This window comes from Carlito syrichta, unplaced genomic scaffold, assembly GCF_000164805.1.
Source record: "Carlito syrichta isolate Samal-C Ts95f unplaced genomic scaffold, Tarsius_syrichta-2.0.1 Scaffold281728, whole genome shotgun sequence".
Taxonomy (NCBI): domain Eukaryota; kingdom Metazoa; phylum Chordata; class Mammalia; order Primates; family Tarsiidae; genus Carlito; species Carlito syrichta.
In genome coordinates, this window is record NW_007225824.1 from 157280 (window position 1) to 173540 (window position 16261).

The 16261-nt window shown below is 48.1% G+C and overlaps 1 protein-coding gene across 1 annotated transcript in view; it reads right to left on the reverse strand.

Moving 5' to 3' along the window:
• Window positions 1-2606: 2606 nt before the first annotated feature.
• NUAK1 (NUAK family kinase 1) overlaps window positions 2607-16261 on the reverse strand; it is a 37908-nt gene continuing 24253 nt past the window's right edge. Inside the window, exons 4-6 of the mRNA XM_021709772.1 lie at window positions 8022-8141; window positions 6072-6204; window positions 2607-4070 (exon numbers count right to left, since the gene is read on the reverse strand). Of these exons, the coding sequence (XP_021565447.1) occupies window positions 2917-4070; window positions 6072-6204; window positions 8022-8141 (1407 nt within the window). The 3' untranslated portion in view covers window positions 2607-2916. The remainder of the gene's footprint in view (window positions 4071-6071; window positions 6205-8021; window positions 8142-16261) is intronic.

Sequence of the window (16261 nt, forward strand, 5' to 3'; positions counted from 1 at the left end):
GAATTTCACCTTGAAAAGTGCTCCCCATCAGCTGAAGAAGTAGCGCCTGGTAACAGGGATGGAAATTCAGAGGGTACTTAGCATTTTCATTTTGCCTGGGGTCTTGAAGCACTTCCTGAAAACTGATCGTGCCTTGAAACCTACCTGTAAAAAGAAGTATAACTACCCCTTTGGCAGGTGTGTAAACTAAGACGCTGAAAGACCCACTCAAGCAAGGGAAGGACCAGGAGAGCTGACAGTGAGTCTCCTGCTTTGTCCACCAGGTCCTGAAAGCGTCTCTCCCATGCGATTCCATGGACGTGAATAAAGTGTAACTTCCTTGCCTAGGATTGGCTGGTAGGGATGACAGGACTTAATTATGCAGCAAGGGAGCTGCTTTTAAGGACTCTTCCCTCTATTTTGAGTTTTGCCTTCCCAGCACAGTCAACACCACATCTAGGTTCAGAGGATGTCCGTGTCCGACCCCAGCAGGGCCTGAGGGACCAGCGAATCTGCCCCTCCAAGCCCTCATCAGAAGGAAAACTTAGTCCCCCCGAACAAACTCAGAGTCTCAGAGTCTCTGCCTCGGAGTGGAGGACTTTCTCTGCCACAATCCACTGTCTGAATTTATTGACAAAAGGGAAGAGACAGGTGTCTTGGGGGAGGGAGAAGGGAGTAGATTTTCCTTAATAGTGTCATTTTTACTTAAAGCCTGGAGCAATGGACAGACTCAATCACTTGGCAAGAGGAAAAAGCACATCAACAGTAGGTAGGTGTTAGACCTAAGTCATATGTGCAGCTACCAACAAGGCCAGCTGCCTTGCAGGAGGGGCCAGCAGTGTGGCAGTATAGGCTGTTCAGAAAGGTTATATAAGATGAAGCCGGAGTGGGGAGCCCAGAGGTTGCAGGCTGCCCTCCATGTACCCATACCCCCAACACACACACTCGCGCGCGCGCGCACGCGCACACACACACACACACACACACACACACACACACACTTTGCTATCTACAAGGTTTTTTGTTTTTCCCTTTTAACCTCTATGGGAGTTCAGGAAGGAGGTGGAATTGAATGAAAGGAAGCTGAGCAGCTTCCCATAATACACTGCTCAGCTCACCCTGAAGGAATGAACGCACAAGTCAAAACACCAGAGCCAGTGTCAGGGGAGAAACAGAACCCTCTCCTTAAGGAACGGGCAATTTCATTCTAATTAATGTTTTAGTGCTGTCAGGCAAATTCTTTCTCGTCTCCCTGTGAACGACTATTTTTTGGTTTCTCCCAAGATAGCCCCAAGACCTGTCCCCCTATCTATGTGGCTATCAGAGGGCACCATCTTAAAATAAGAATTTCAATTTGCCTAAGCCTGTGGAATCTGAAGTCATCCCAAAGAAACCGTAAGTCCAAATCTCATATCTTGAAGGCATCCCTCTTGTAATCTGTAACCTGGGTATTCAGAAATTACATGCCTAGTTTTCTTACTATTTAAGAGAAGAGTCTTCTCACACCTCTTTTCCGCCTACTCCAGAACCATCTGGACGGCCTCTAAGGAAACGTTCCCCCTCCTATACGCGCCCTCCCAACCCACTCCACTCTCTCAATCCCTTATTCATTTAAATGAACGAAACTTTCCATTTCCCCAAAGCTCAGGAGTTCATGTCAACATTCAAAGCCACGACACAGAATACTATGATTTTAGGGGAAAAGCACCTTCTACCTGACTTTCCTTTCCTCATCCCAATATCCCACCTACACACTAACTCCCTAGAAGCAAACTCATCTACCTCTGAGGATTCTACACTCGGGGACAAGAAGATGATTTGCTGTTCGTGAACAGGGCCGACAGTTGAGCCAGTCATCCCATGGAGACCGTGGGCAGTATCACAACCAATTCGAAACATTCGCACAGGTGAGAACCCAAAAGGCAACGTTCCAGGTAATATTGACAAAGAAAGTGACAAGGTGCCCCTTGCTGATGGGCATCAACTTCCACTCCTCTGTGCAAAGACCACAGAGGGTCTCGTGCTCTCTCGGACACAACAGTTTTGACCTCTGGCACCACCATCTTTCTTCCTGCCCACCCTCAAGAGGTTGTGCTAATAAAAGCAAGGCAGACATAAGGAAAGAGGAGGTGAACAGCAAGGAGCTGAAAAATCACCATGGGCTGACTCTGTGTCCTTAGCAGAATCCAGAGCATTCTCTCTCTGACCAAGGCCCTATCTTCCATTCAAGGTAGAGTAGTAGCAAATTAACCAACGCCTTACCAGGCATGAAGGAGTTAACGCAGACCCCACAGGATGCCTTAACCTAATTCCCAGGGCTCAGTCGGGTCAAGGATGACAACTACATGGCACTGATGCCACCGCCTCCCTTCCCATTCCCGTGGCTGCCATTACTCGTCAATCACGGCCCTCCATCCTAGAGTGCCTGGGCTACTCAAACCAGCACAACTGGCAGCCACTATCAATCAATCACTGATTCGAGCTCAGATTGCTGAAATCTACTTGCCCACTCATGCAGTCAGACCAAGCTTGCTCATGTGAGGAGAAAAGGAGCAAAGCAGATGGCCCAGTTCCTCCTGCCCCTCCTCCAGAAGCATCTGGACGACTCCTGGGGAAACGCCCCCTTCCCATTTGTTCTCCCCCCACCCACCCACTAAGTGCTGGTCAACACCACCTTCCCTGGACAGCAGATGCCCTGGGAGGTGCCATAAACCATTTAGGACCCAAATTCTGACTGGCAGTTGGCAGGACTGGCAAGAGAGCCCACTTCTCCCTTTCAGGGGATGGCTCAAGGCTGCAAACGGCCACGGGAGACGGCGCCGATCCTTTTCAGTCTGTCGTCATGGCCAGCAAAGAGGTAACCAGCCTGTGAGCTCAAGTCTTGCTCCCTTTCTTCCCTCATAGCCCGCCTCCGCCTGTCCTCAGCGCCCTGGAGCACTAGTTGAGCTTGCTGCAGATCTCCAGCGCTTGCTTGTAGACCTGAGTCACATCATCCATGTCTGCGAGGAGGGAGAAGCTGCTGTCTGCCAGCCGGTTCCGGTACCGCTTCAGGTACTGGGGCCGGGGCCGGTTCTGGAGCCCCTCAAAGTCCTGGATCTGGAGGAAGTTCTCGGCAGAGACGCAGCTGCGGATGCGCTGGCGGGCGGGGCGGTTCTCCTGCAAATCCAGCAAGTCAAAAGAGTCACTGGACAACACACTGTCATCGCTGATGACGCTGGAAGGACGGCTGTAGCTCCGGGAAAGGCCCTCTGCGGGGACGCCGGGCTCTGACAAGGATTCCAGTGTGGGCATTTCGGGGCTGGCCAGGGCTGGGTCCGTGGCGCCCGCTGAGTACTTGCTGCTGTGTTTCAAGATGCCCTTCCTCCGGCAGGAGAGGCTGTGGGAGGCGACCCTGGCTGGGTCCGGGGGGCTGGGGGAAGGGATGCCACTGCCCATCACGTCATTACTGTCCAAAAGCTCTGAAGACTCACTGCGCTCTGGGGATGAGTAGTAACCAGATTCTCTCTGCTGCGTCTTTTTCAAGATGCCTTTCTTTGGCATCGTGGCCGACTGCTTGGGGCTGAGTTTCCCAGGCACCTCTGCCTCAGGGGAGCTTGGGAGGAGCACACCAGTCGGGCACAGGTCCTGCTCCATCTTGAACGTGGAGGGTAAGGAAGGGCCCACGACGCTCTCGATGAAGCCAGTGCTATGGGAGCGATGCTCGCTGTTGCTTCGCTTCTTCAGGATGCCTTTGGGCCTCTTGGAGCTCAGCTTGGATGGGCTTTCAGGCACCGAGTCCTGGCCAGACTGGGCAAAGTCGTTCTCCTTCTTGGACTTCTTCAGCGACCGCTGCCGCTCCAGCATGACTTCAGAGGCCCCAGGTTTGGCCAGGCCCTTAATTTTGGCGTCAGCCTCAGCCTGCAGCCCCGTGGAACGGTGGTGCCAGTCAATGATCCGAGCCAAGAGTGGGGACTCGGAGTCGTGGAGGGCATCACAGTCACAGACGCTGCTCTTGTATCCCCAGTTCACCCACCAGTGGTTGGCAATGTCCTCGATGGTGGCCCGCCGCTCGGGGTTCACCATCAGCATCCACCGAATGAGTCCTCGAGCATCTAGGGGGTAAGAGACAAAAAGAATCGGGCGTTACATGGGAGTTTCTGTCTTTGTAACTGGGTGACCCTCCAGAGTGACTAAAGAGATGCACTCCCTTTAGGAAAAACCCATCTGGAGGCCGGGAACAGCAACACCATGGAGCAGGAAGCCACAGCATTTCAGACCATACATCAAAAGCATAATCAAGGCCTATAATCCCAGCACTTTGGGAGGCCGAGGTGAGAGGACTGTCTGAGCTCACAGGTTCGAGACCAGCCTGGGCAACTTGGTGAGACCTCATCTCTACAATAAATCAAAAAATTAGCCAGACATGGTGGCATGTGCCTGTAGTTCCAGCTACTTGGAAGGCTTAGGTAGAAGGGTTGCCTGAGCCCAGGAGGTCAAGGCTGGGGTGGCTGGAAGCATGCCACTGCCCTCCAGCCTGGGTGACAGAGTGAGATTCCAACTCAAAAAAAAAAAGCATAACCAAGACTCAGAACTACAGGTCAGTGTACCATCACATCCCAGCATGGTTTTCCCCTGAGTGAAGGAATGTCATGGAGCTACTGAACTTTCTATCATCTCAGGTCTTTATAAAATGTGAAAGGCTAGGTAACCAAGAAAGAATCCAGATCCAACCCCAAGCGGGGCATGACCGTTCCTTTGGTGGACAGCATTTTGCCAAAAAGGTAAACAAATATAGATCACTGTGGTTTTCTTTATTCCTCCAAAGGTAGGCTCATATAACGATGCAGCACTCATGATCCTTGTGTTGGAGACAAGAGCTCAGGGACACTTAACCTGCTGCACCTGAGCAGTGAGAGTGGCCCTCTCCATGGCTGGCCTCACCCCAAGGGCTCTGCCAGGTTCTGAGACCCACACCCAGGGAGCTCACCTCCTTTCTCTCTCTGATGTAAGCTGTGTCCTATTGAGCTGTCAGATCAGAGAGCTGATCTATACCTCTATCCATTCACAGCCTGTCTGAAAAAGTCCACTTGCAAATTTCTGAATTACGGGCAAGCCTCAAAGGGATATGGAGGAGGCCACAGGAACCAACTGACTCTCACAGCTTAAAAACTGACTTTTAGGATCATCCGACTGTGTTCCCCCAATTGGGGTGAATTATATTCTGGGGAGCCACTGGCCTCCCTCTTCTCAGCTGTGTATATAGGGGAATGTACCAGCATGACACCCTACCTTCAAGAGCTGGTGCGCATGACTTTGGTAGCTTTGACCGATGGAGCACCTGAGAGTATCTGGGTTCTAAGCACAGACACATTAAGAAAGTCTAGTAACTTCTTCTTCCAGCCCTGAGCTGCTATTGAGGATGTCCAGGCTCTATCCTGGAAAGAGAGGGTATGGGGAGGCACCCCAAAGAGGGAGAGCCTACACAGAAGAGCACCAAGGCTTTCCGTGTCAGCCCCAGCAGCGGCCCTCACTGCCATATGATTGCAACCAGAGAAGAAACCCCAAGGAAGGCCAGAAGAGCCCTTCTCAGTCCACGGAACTGAGAGATATAATTTCATGACTGTTTAAACCACTTGGTTTGTTTGGAGGAAGTGGGATGGAGTTGTTACACAGTGATAGATAACAAAATAGCATCCATGAGCCATACCCCACATTGGAGCACCACAGCGGAACGGCAGTAGCTGCCTTCATGGCACTTACAGTCTAGGGAGGGTGGATTATACGTCTACCCAGATTGCAAGGGACTTCATATAATACCTCTCCCAAAAGTTTGATTTACGGTGGAGAAACCAAATCCAAAGAGATTAAGTGACTTTCCAGGTTCACACAGCAAGCAAACTGGACTCCTAGAACATTTGCTCTGAAATATTACTTACAGAAGGCTTGGGTAAAGCAGCCTAACAAGCCAGCTTTGCCAAGCATGACTTTTCTGGAAAGAACAAAGACGAACTCAGGAGACTCCATACAGACATATGAAAACAAAAGCAGAAAGTGTGAGTAGTGTAAGCCAATCTCTCTCCCCTTAACCTCTGACCCCCCCCCAGGGCACGCACCTGAGGGCTGCGTGGGCTCTCGGTACTCTCCACTGCTGATCTGCCGAATGAGGTTTTTGTGGTCGAAACCATCGAAGGGCATTGTTCCATAAACAAGAGTGTAAAGCAACACACCCAGGGCCCAGCTGTCCACCTGGAGCAGAGAGACAGGACATACAGGAGCTGGGAAGCAGACTTTTGGGATGCCTTCCAAACCGTTACCATCACAGCCTAGGAGCAGACACCCTCAATGCCCCCAGGAACTGAATTTAGCACCTGGTAGAGACTCCCATCACAGACTGACAACTGATAGCAATGCAGCTGGGACTTGCTACCGCATCAGCCTTTCCATTTTAAACAGAGGCCAAGGGTCCCAACTAACTTAACGGCATTCTTAAATAGACTATCTTCTTTAATCCTCACTCTAATTTTCTGAAGTAGGTAGGGCCTGGATTTCTTTCAGCCCCATTTGACAGATGAGAATACTGAGGCACAGGGAAGCTAAACAGTTTCTCCAGGGGACCTGCCCCAGTGATAGAGCTAAGACTGGGATGCATGGCTCTTCATTCCTAATCCAGGAATCAATTCCTTCCTGCGCCTTCTTCAAATGGAGCAGGGGTCGCAAGCTCAAATCTTACAAGAGCCAGGCAGACAACAGGCAAACAAAGGGGTGCAAAGTAGAGTGCTGAGGACAGAGACAAACTGTAGAGTGCAGTGCATTCAGCCATCTCCGGCAGGCAACCTCTCCTTGGCTAACTGCTGCCACGCAGTAATGTAAATCCAGCACTGTGAGATCCTTGGGTCTTTCAAGAGAAGTCAGAAAGCAGACTTCTATGTGCAACCTCCCAATTATTAAATGTTTAACTTTTTAAATAAAGTCTAATAATGTGGCCAAATAATGCAAGTTTGCTGGCTAGATCACAAGCTGCCAGCTGGTAACCTCGGAAACAGGCCATCAAAGATCAAAGAAGCATTCATGATCTACAAGAAATTTACAGTGCCGAGTCTCTATAATTTTGAAAACTGAGTCCTATGTTCCTCCCTTACACTCTTAGTTCAAAAAGACTTTCTCTTCACTGTAATCGGTACAGGGTCTTAGTATCCTTCTTCTCACTCTCCTGCCCTGCCCCCCAAACACTCTCAAACAGATAAATATTTGGAAGAAAACATTTCAACACACAGAGCAGCTGCTATTTAAAGGGTACTGAGTGGATGAATCTCTCTATAAAGAGGACCATCTTTTAAAAAGAGAATAATCACTCACAACTCACTCATTTTCAAAATAACATTCTCACATACCCGCATCTTACAGCAGTCCTGAAAGCTTTAGCCATGTACAGAAATGCATTTCTCATGAATGCAATTAAAATCTATCTCCTCAAATATACATGCTGTCAAAAAATATGCAAAATATATATATATATTCCCCACAGAGTGGTTTTTTGTTTGTTTTGTCAGTTTTGATATAATAGGGGAAAAATGTCCAAATCTAGAGACATTATCAAATAAATTAAAATATAGTAATCATAAAAGTTTGTCATTAAAAATCATGTATTTAATAATGGATTCAGAAAAGGTCACAGTATATAGTCTTAAGATAATATATATGTGCATATATGTATTATCTTAAGAGATCTTGCCTTTTATTAACTTGATCTCAATTATTTTTGAAATGCAGCGACCTACATTAGAAAAAGTTTAATAGTCACAAAAATATTAGGTGGTTATCTCTTGTGGGGGGGGGTTGCAGTTAACTTTATTTTCTCCTTTAGCATTTTCTGGATTTTCCAAATCTCCTCCCAGGTGTACATAACATTGCTTTTGCAATCATATAAGGGAAAGCTCTCTTTGCTTGCTTTTTGGGGCTTTGTTTTTTTAAGCATTTCTTGATCCAGTTTTCACCCTCCCTCTCTCTTTCCCCCCAACTACCCCTAACCCTCCCCCCACACACACACCAGGCAACCTGCTCACCTCTGGCCCCCTGTAGGGCCTCCCATTGACAATCTCAGGAGAGGCATAGAGTGGGCTCCCACAAAACGTCTGCAAGAACTTGTCCTTCTGGTACAGGTTGGAAAGCCCAAAGTCAGCAATCTACAAAGAGAAGCAAGACCCAGAGAGACTTGTTAGCACGCCAGACTGCATCTGCATTGGATCAGCTCACACTACACGGTGGGTGCACAGAGGGGGCGAGGGGCATCTGGTTGGTTTTGCTGGCTGGATGGCCATTTTCTCTCCAGTCCTGAGTCTTCATCAAAGGATCACTCAGCCCAACTGGGTCAGTGCAGCTGCAGGTCTCAGTATCCATCACAAGTTCTGCCAGATCTGTAGACTACAAACTCTATGACATACCTAAAATTACTCTTTCAATGGACTCTCTATTTAAACTTCCATTTAGACTTGCTCTGAGAAATAACATTCATAAAATCACCGGCTTGATGTTGCTGGTGAAAATCGTGTCTCTGTGACCTACCCAAAATCACACTGCATCCATCTTGGTGTGCTTTTCACACTGTGGAAAACCCTGACCACTGCAATTGGACCCACCACCTTTTTATCCACTCACACGCTGATCAGAATTGTATTTTGCCTGCCTTGTGACCTGAAATGAAATGGACTCAGAGCACTGGGTTTTGAGTCATCTTACCTCAGCCACAACTCTGCCCCAACCATCCTGTGTGACGCTAAGCATGTCACTTAGCAATTCTGAGTCTCAGTTTACCCACCAGAAAATGGGAATCCATGATGCCTACCCTGTTCTAGCTCACAGTATTAGCATGAGAATAGGAAAAACAATCAAGATGAGACCATGCATGCAAAAGTGCTTCATACCCTTTAAGCTTGATGCATGTTTTACCTAACCTTGTTTCCACTATATTGTACCCTTGGGAGTCATTCTCTTCTTTGGTCTCTTGAAGTATTTGATTTATTATCCGTTATGGCAGCACTTTTCCATTTATATGTGTATGTACACACTTGTACACATCTGTATGTATTTGACTTCCCTAGCAGACTGTCCCCTGAGGCAGCTGGCATGTCCTGCATCTTCCCCTTATCTTTGCCTCAATTACTGCTCAGTACCTGTCCACACCCAAGAAACACCTGACACTAGAACAGGTATTATATCTTGACAAGCATAAGATCATTAATAATGTAAAATAATAATAACAATAAACTTAGTGGTTCACTTTTTGAAAATTTCTAGTTATCAGGTGCCATTCCAAACACTTTAACTTGTCTAATCCTATCAAAAGTCCCCTTTACACAATAACGTATTCATGCCCAAAAGAGGTTAAAATAGTAATTTTATGTTATGGCTGTTGTATCGTAATTTTTTTGAACTTATTTAACAGATGAAGAAACTGCGGTGTAGGGAGATGAAGTTACTTATCTTAGAAGATGTAGCTAGTAAGCAGCACTGTAAATCCCCGGGTCTCTAAAGCTTCAAACCACAGTGCCACACTGCCCTAGGTCATCAACACATTTCACTCCAGTCTGCGTCAGCCTTACAAGCTGTGCCCCTATAGGTTTCTGCCGTTCCCCACTTGAGGCTCACAAATGGCCTGTGTGATTCATACGCCCAGAGAGCGGTCCAGCCTGAACTTCACCAAGGCCCTGTTTTGAGTACAGCCCCTAGAATAAGCCTATTTTGTAAAAGTCATCCCTGAATGAATGGAATGTCATTGAAAGCAGCTGAGGGGGGGACAACACGACACCGCCCTCAGACAACACATCCTCGGGCTCAGATTGCACCTAATTGCTCTGAATTCCACTTACTTATCAAGGTCCCTCACTTGCTCATACAAGTTGGGTGGAGGCTTTATGAAGTACACGCTGTCAATCAGGAGAGGAATGCAATGGCTGTGCACAGGAAGGTGTATTCCCGGCAGCGTCTTCACGCTGGGCACTGTGCAAGCTTCTGGGCACGCGTGGGCTGCACACAAACACACTCACACCAGGAGTTTCCACTCTGAGTGTGAGCAGCCTAGCTGGCTCTGTTGCTGCTCTGGAGAAGTGTGTTTATGTTACAGCCCACTCCCATCCTCACAGACTGATGCTTATCAGCTTCTCCCAGTAAAACTGTCATTGCCGCTGACACAAGATTAATAGAAATCTAGATTAGCCCGTGTTCTTGGCACTTCCATGGAAAAGCAATATTAATCAACACACACACACACACACACGCACACGCTCAGTTCTCAAACTCTGAGCCATTCAGGGAGAGCTTCAGCTCTAGGATTTAACACCCTATGGGGCTTATATCACCTACTGATAAGAGAAGAAATGGCCACTGGTTTGAAAACCTCTCAGAAGTCTCAGTTTTCCCATCTGTGAAATAGGGATAGGAAAAGTATCTATCCCAACAGTGTCATGGTTAAGAGTAAGGGACTGGCCGGGCTCAGTGGCTCAGCCTGTAATCTCAGCGCTTTGGGAAGCCGAGGCGAGTGGAATGCCTGAGCCTGCGGTTTCAAGACCTGCCTGGGCAACTTGGCGAGACCTCATCTCCACAATAAATCAAAACTTAGCCAGGTGTGGTAGCGCGCGCCTGTAGTTCTAGCTGCTTGGAAGGCTGAGGCGGAAGGATCGCCAGAGCCCAGCAGGTCGAGGCTGTGGTGGCCAGGAGCGTGCCACTGCACTCCAGTCTGGGCGATGGAGTGAGACTCTACTCAAGTAAATAAATAAATAAATAAAAAGAGTAAGTAACAAAAAGTACACAAAATGCTTACAGCAGTAATTGGCCCAGAGTTGGAGCTCAATAAATATTTGCTTCCCACCTTTAAATCCAGAGTTAATTAACTTCATGATACTTGGAAGAGAGCTTATCCCAGCACCAGGGACTCTTGACAGTGAAGAAATAGAGAAGTTTTAGATGCCAAACAATAACGGAATGAAAGAACTTTGAGTCACAAATGAAAAATTCATCCCTTTGCAGATTCTCTGTCAGTCCTTCGGATTGTCAAGGAAAAAGTGTCTGTTGGGCACTGGTGTCTTTGGCATCTCCACATTTATGAGCAAGAATTGTAACTAACATCAAGCTGGAATTTAATAATGCTGTTTGGCTTCCATTCTATTTTTTTTTTTCAGTTTGTCTTCTATTCATTTAGGGTAATTACTTAGGGCTTCTTTTTCAAATAGATATCATTTTAAAAAGTGACTTGAGCTAAATAAAAATACGAAGTAAAACAGCAGCAAGGAAAGGTCAAAATCCACGAAAAGAATGGAAGAACAACTGAAACTTGAAAATTATTTATTTTAAACAAATAGTCGCATCCCAGAATTGGTTGGGCCTGAAAGAGTCCTAAGAGAAGCTCATCCTGTCCCTCGCTCCAAGAGTGAAGCAGCTGAAGGTCCAGGGATGTGAGAAGCTTTGCCAATGGACACCAAGAGGAGCACAGTCCATGGAAGGGCACGCGGGTCTCCCTAGGCTGTACAGTTTCTCTGTAATACAGCATCCGCTTGCAGAGGAGAGTGACTCTCCAGTGAGGACGACACTGGGCTTTGCTTTTCAAGTGGTATTCTGCAGACCAACACAAGCTTTGGAGAAAGGGAACTAGCTGGCATCTTTGCTGGTTGCTTTGGTAGTTTCCCTGCCCTATGCTGGTTCAGAACCCTCTGTTCCTGCCCGTCACTAGTCAGTTCAACCGTGACTTTGAAACGGAGTCCTGGAGTAGGAACCAGCCTCCATTCCTTTGTATTTGGGGGTTTCTTTTGCCTTTTGTTTGCATTTCTAGAGGTGCTCCCCGAGGGATGAAAATCTGAGTTAGAACAACAAATAAAAGGATGAACCTCACTCCGATGCAGGTGAGCCCTGAAGGCGTAATGCTAGTGAAATAAACCAGATGCAAAAGGACACACACTGCACAATTTCATGTCATGAGGTGCCTGGAGTAGTCAAATTCATACAGACAGAAAATAGAATAGTGGTTTATAGGGACTGGGAGGAGGGGGGACAGGGAGTTGGTGTTTAATGGGCACAGAGTTTCAGCTGGAGAAGATGAAAAAGTTCTAGAGATGGGTGGTATTGATGATAGCACACCAATGCGAATACACTTTCTGCCACTGAACTGTACACCTAAAAATGGTGAGTTTTATGTCACATATATTTGATCACCTTGAAGAAGAGGAATAACCTCATATTACTGCTAATAATGAGCTCCCCTGGTGAACAGTAAACACTGTGGACCAGCAGTGTCGGCGTCAACTGGGAGCATCTCAGAACAGTAAAGTATCTGCTGGCTAGGAAAGATGCTGACAATGACAATGATTGGTGATGACCTGACAGGCATCTGCAGTGTCTAAGGGGAAGAGTGGCGAGCTCCAAAGACCAGAGGTTCTGGAGCAGGAGAACCTGAGGCTAACCTTGGCCTTGTCATTTCCAGGTAGCCAGTGGGACCTGCTAAGTCACTCAGTCTCCTCACCTGCAAAATGGAACTCAGAACAGAACCCATCTCATGCAGATGTCGAGGGGCGTGAAGAGAGCACACATGCAGCTCCCGGAACCAGGGACTCTATAAACTACAGCCATTATGATATGGCTGAGGGTTTGGTCGACTTAATTGTTTTCCCGGCAAAGCAAACTTAAAGCCAAAAGAACAAAGAGCCGACGCCCATTCAAGAACCAGGAGATCTTGTCACGCATTTATACAATAGGCACTTCGAGCGTGAGAGGCGGCGTCCCATGACAAGAAAGGCAAAGGATGCAGGGCTTGAGGAACTGAGTTCAAATCTCATCAGCATCGAACTGAGGCACTTTGGTGGACTGAGGCACCATCGAACTGAGGCACTTTGGTGGACCCCTCCCCGCTCCAGTCGGCCTGTGGACCAGCAGTGTCGGCGTCAGCTGGGAGCATCTCAGAAATGCAGACTCTCAGGCCCCAGCCCAGACCTACGGAATCCACATCTACGGACCTATGGAATCCAGCCCAGACCTATGGAATCCACAAGCCCCAGGGGATTCACATGCACATGGGTCATTTGGAGCTTGCATTTCTTCACTGGGAAAATGGGATTGATGATAATAATGTGACCACCTAGAAGGCTGGTATGCAACCAAATGCACTGATACCCAGAAAGTGCTTACACCATGCCTAGCACACAGTAGACCTTCAACAGATGTTGGCCATGGCTCCTTTAACCTCTGAGTCTCGGTGTCCTTTATTGGGAAATGGAAGTACAATAGCACCAACCACATGATGGGAAAATCAAGGTCAGATTAAATGAGATAAGAATAACAACGGTGGCAGCCCTGCCATGAGTCAGGCACTGTTCTGTGAGCACCACACCTATGAAAGCAGTGAATTCGCACAACAATCCTACAAGAAGGGTTCCATTATTACCCCCATTCTGCAGGTAAGAAAGCTGAGGCACAGGGCAGGAAAGTGGTTGCCAGAGGAGTCCGTGAAGAGCTGCCATGGCTGTAAAGCGCTACATGAAGGGAAGTTATTGCTCTCGGGTGGCTGACGAGGAAATGGACTTTCTGCACAATTCTTTGGGAATACAGCTGTTCTATCCAGGAAGACACACTCTGCAGTGCCTTTCTAGTCTTGAAGTTCACTGCTGTGGCTTTACCCATGACAGCCCCACTCCTGACTTATCAGGAAGTGACAGCAGGGAGTGGGACAATGAGTAGAAGTGAGTGGGGTCGGCTTTAATCTTCTGGGGATCTAAGCACACCCTGCCTCTCTCAAAAGGAAAGGAACGACCACACGGGAGCAACCTGGGGCAGCCCCGCACCAAGGGTATGTCCCAGATGCGGCATACAGGGTGCTAAGAAGCAGCCAGCTCAGGGCACACAGCCCTGGCATCCCCGCATGGCTGCTCTCGCCACCGCGAACCTGGCAGCCTGGCCGTGGCTGCCATCAGCACTTGGAGTTTCTCCAAGACATAGCTGTCTGCAAGCAAGTCTGTCTGCAGACAAGTACGGCTGATGAAAGCAGGGACCACAGAAGTGTCCTCATGTGATGCTCTCTTGGATTCAAGGCATCACACGAGGACACTTCTGTGGTCCCTGCTTTCGTCAGCCGTACTTGTCGACAGCAGGGACCACAGTAGAGGGTGTCTGGTCTTTAGAACCCACTAGCCATGAGTTTGTAGCCAGTCCCATCATTCACTAGCTACGAGAGGCTCCTCATCTGTACGAGAGGGGTAATCAGACCCAGTGGAGACATTCTGAGGACCAAATGAAATAAGGCATGTAGAAGGCATCTGGCACAGGGCCCTAGCTTCAAGTAGGAGCTTGACAAACATTACCTTCCTTTTCTAGTCTCCATGCCCTGTTCCTGTGTGTGCTGTTCTTTCTCTTAAAAGGCTATCATCACATTCCTTTCTGCTGAACTCCTACTTATCCCCCAAAACCCAGTTCAATCACTGCTTCCTCCATGAAGGCTTCCTGCTCCATCCAGTTGGACAGACCCACCACTAACCTGCTCGGTTTTCCCACAACATATTACACGGGGTCAGCTGGCCCTGTTGAGGGATGAGAATTTGGGAGGGCTTCCTAGAAGAAGAAGCATTCAAGAAGTGCCCCAAAGGAGGGGTAGGCAAAAAAAGGAGTGGGAAGGGCATTCCAGACAGAGAGAACCACGTGTGCCCAGGCCAGGAAGCCAGAGAAAGCTTGGTGGATGTGAGGAACTCAAATCCTATACCAAGGGCCTCCCCTGACTGTCCTAAGCAAAAGAGCAGCTCCAGTCTCCATCTGCAACATGCATGGGTTTTCTTCACCCTCAGACAATTGCTTCATGGATTTATGTGTCTATAAATCCCGACTGGATTTATGTGTCTATAGGCTCCCGACTGGAATCCTAAGCCCACCAGGGCAGGCCCCTTATCTTCTTCATTTACCTCTGTGTCCTTCTCATGGCCCCTTATTACTGCTTGCTCCACAACTGCTGGACTCTTGAGTTCCAAGAGGAGGGGAGTGGCCACCTAGTTCACTATTAAATCACCAGCACGGGATCGAGAACACAGTAGGTGCTTAAACGTATTTCAATGAATACATACCACCCATAGATGCTCAAGTCCTCAGTAAATACATGCAGAAATGAATGTAGGTGCGCACGGATACACACACACACATACACACACACACACACACACATACACACACACACACACACACACACACACACACACACACACGCACACAAGGGTACATGAACAAACAAATGAACTGGTTAACTCATGCACAAACACAGAGTTCTCACATTCACAGAATTCAAGCGCAGAGGCTCAGACGCCCAGCTGCCCCCTTGGTCTTGTGAAGTTTCAGAGGTTTCGATCTTGTCTTGGCCCTGGCTGTTCAAAGCTGCTTTTCTCACCCACCGCAGCCATGTCTCCGTTGTCACAGGGAGCATCGGGCCATATCCCCTGCACCCCTCCACGCTGAGCCCTGGGAGCTCACAGATTCCCAGCCCTCTCTGAGGAGGTCAGCTGACCCTGGTGCCTGGACCTCTTCTCATTGTAAAGCATTTATACTGGAGCCTTCTATGGGAATTGTCGGCATTCCATTCTCCCAGAGAGTGGGATGTGAATCTGGCCCGTTTTTTATTAATTGCAAATTAATGCTATGCCGGATGACTATTTTAGTAGACATGCTTCCACAGAGTTACAGTATGCAACCCAAAGAAGCGCATTGCTCTCATTCTTTCTGCCAACTGACTGTGTGAATATTTTTAGAAGCCACACCCTCTCGCAGTGGCCAGATAAACAATCTCCAATGCCAGATGTGCTCTTTGCAAATCAACATCAGGCAGGGGAGGGGACAGGAACAAGAAACATGGCTCTCCCCAAAACTGCAGAGACACATGACAAGTTTAAACCAGTAGCATTTTTATAGGCTTCCTGGGCCAAAGTCCACCACCCTTTAAACATGAAAGTCAGATCCTCATTTAGAGAGAAACCAGAGAGGCTCCAAGAGAGGGCCTCGCTGCCCGTGTCCCATTGGTTGGTGGCTCATCTGTGTCCCTGGTCCTACATGTCCAGACACTAATAGCCTGGGCTCTCTTGAACACAGAGGCCAGCTTGTGGCCATGTGTCTGCTTGCCTTTGTCAGCAAGTGCCCTTTCTAAATATGTTTCGACAAAATGCTGAGTCAGGAAAAGTGGAGCATATACAGCCAGAAGACAAATCAACAGCAGCTGAGACACATTTTTAAAAACCTTGGAAGTGGATGGAAGATGATGAAAAGAGAATTTGCCTGCAAGCCAAACATGTGA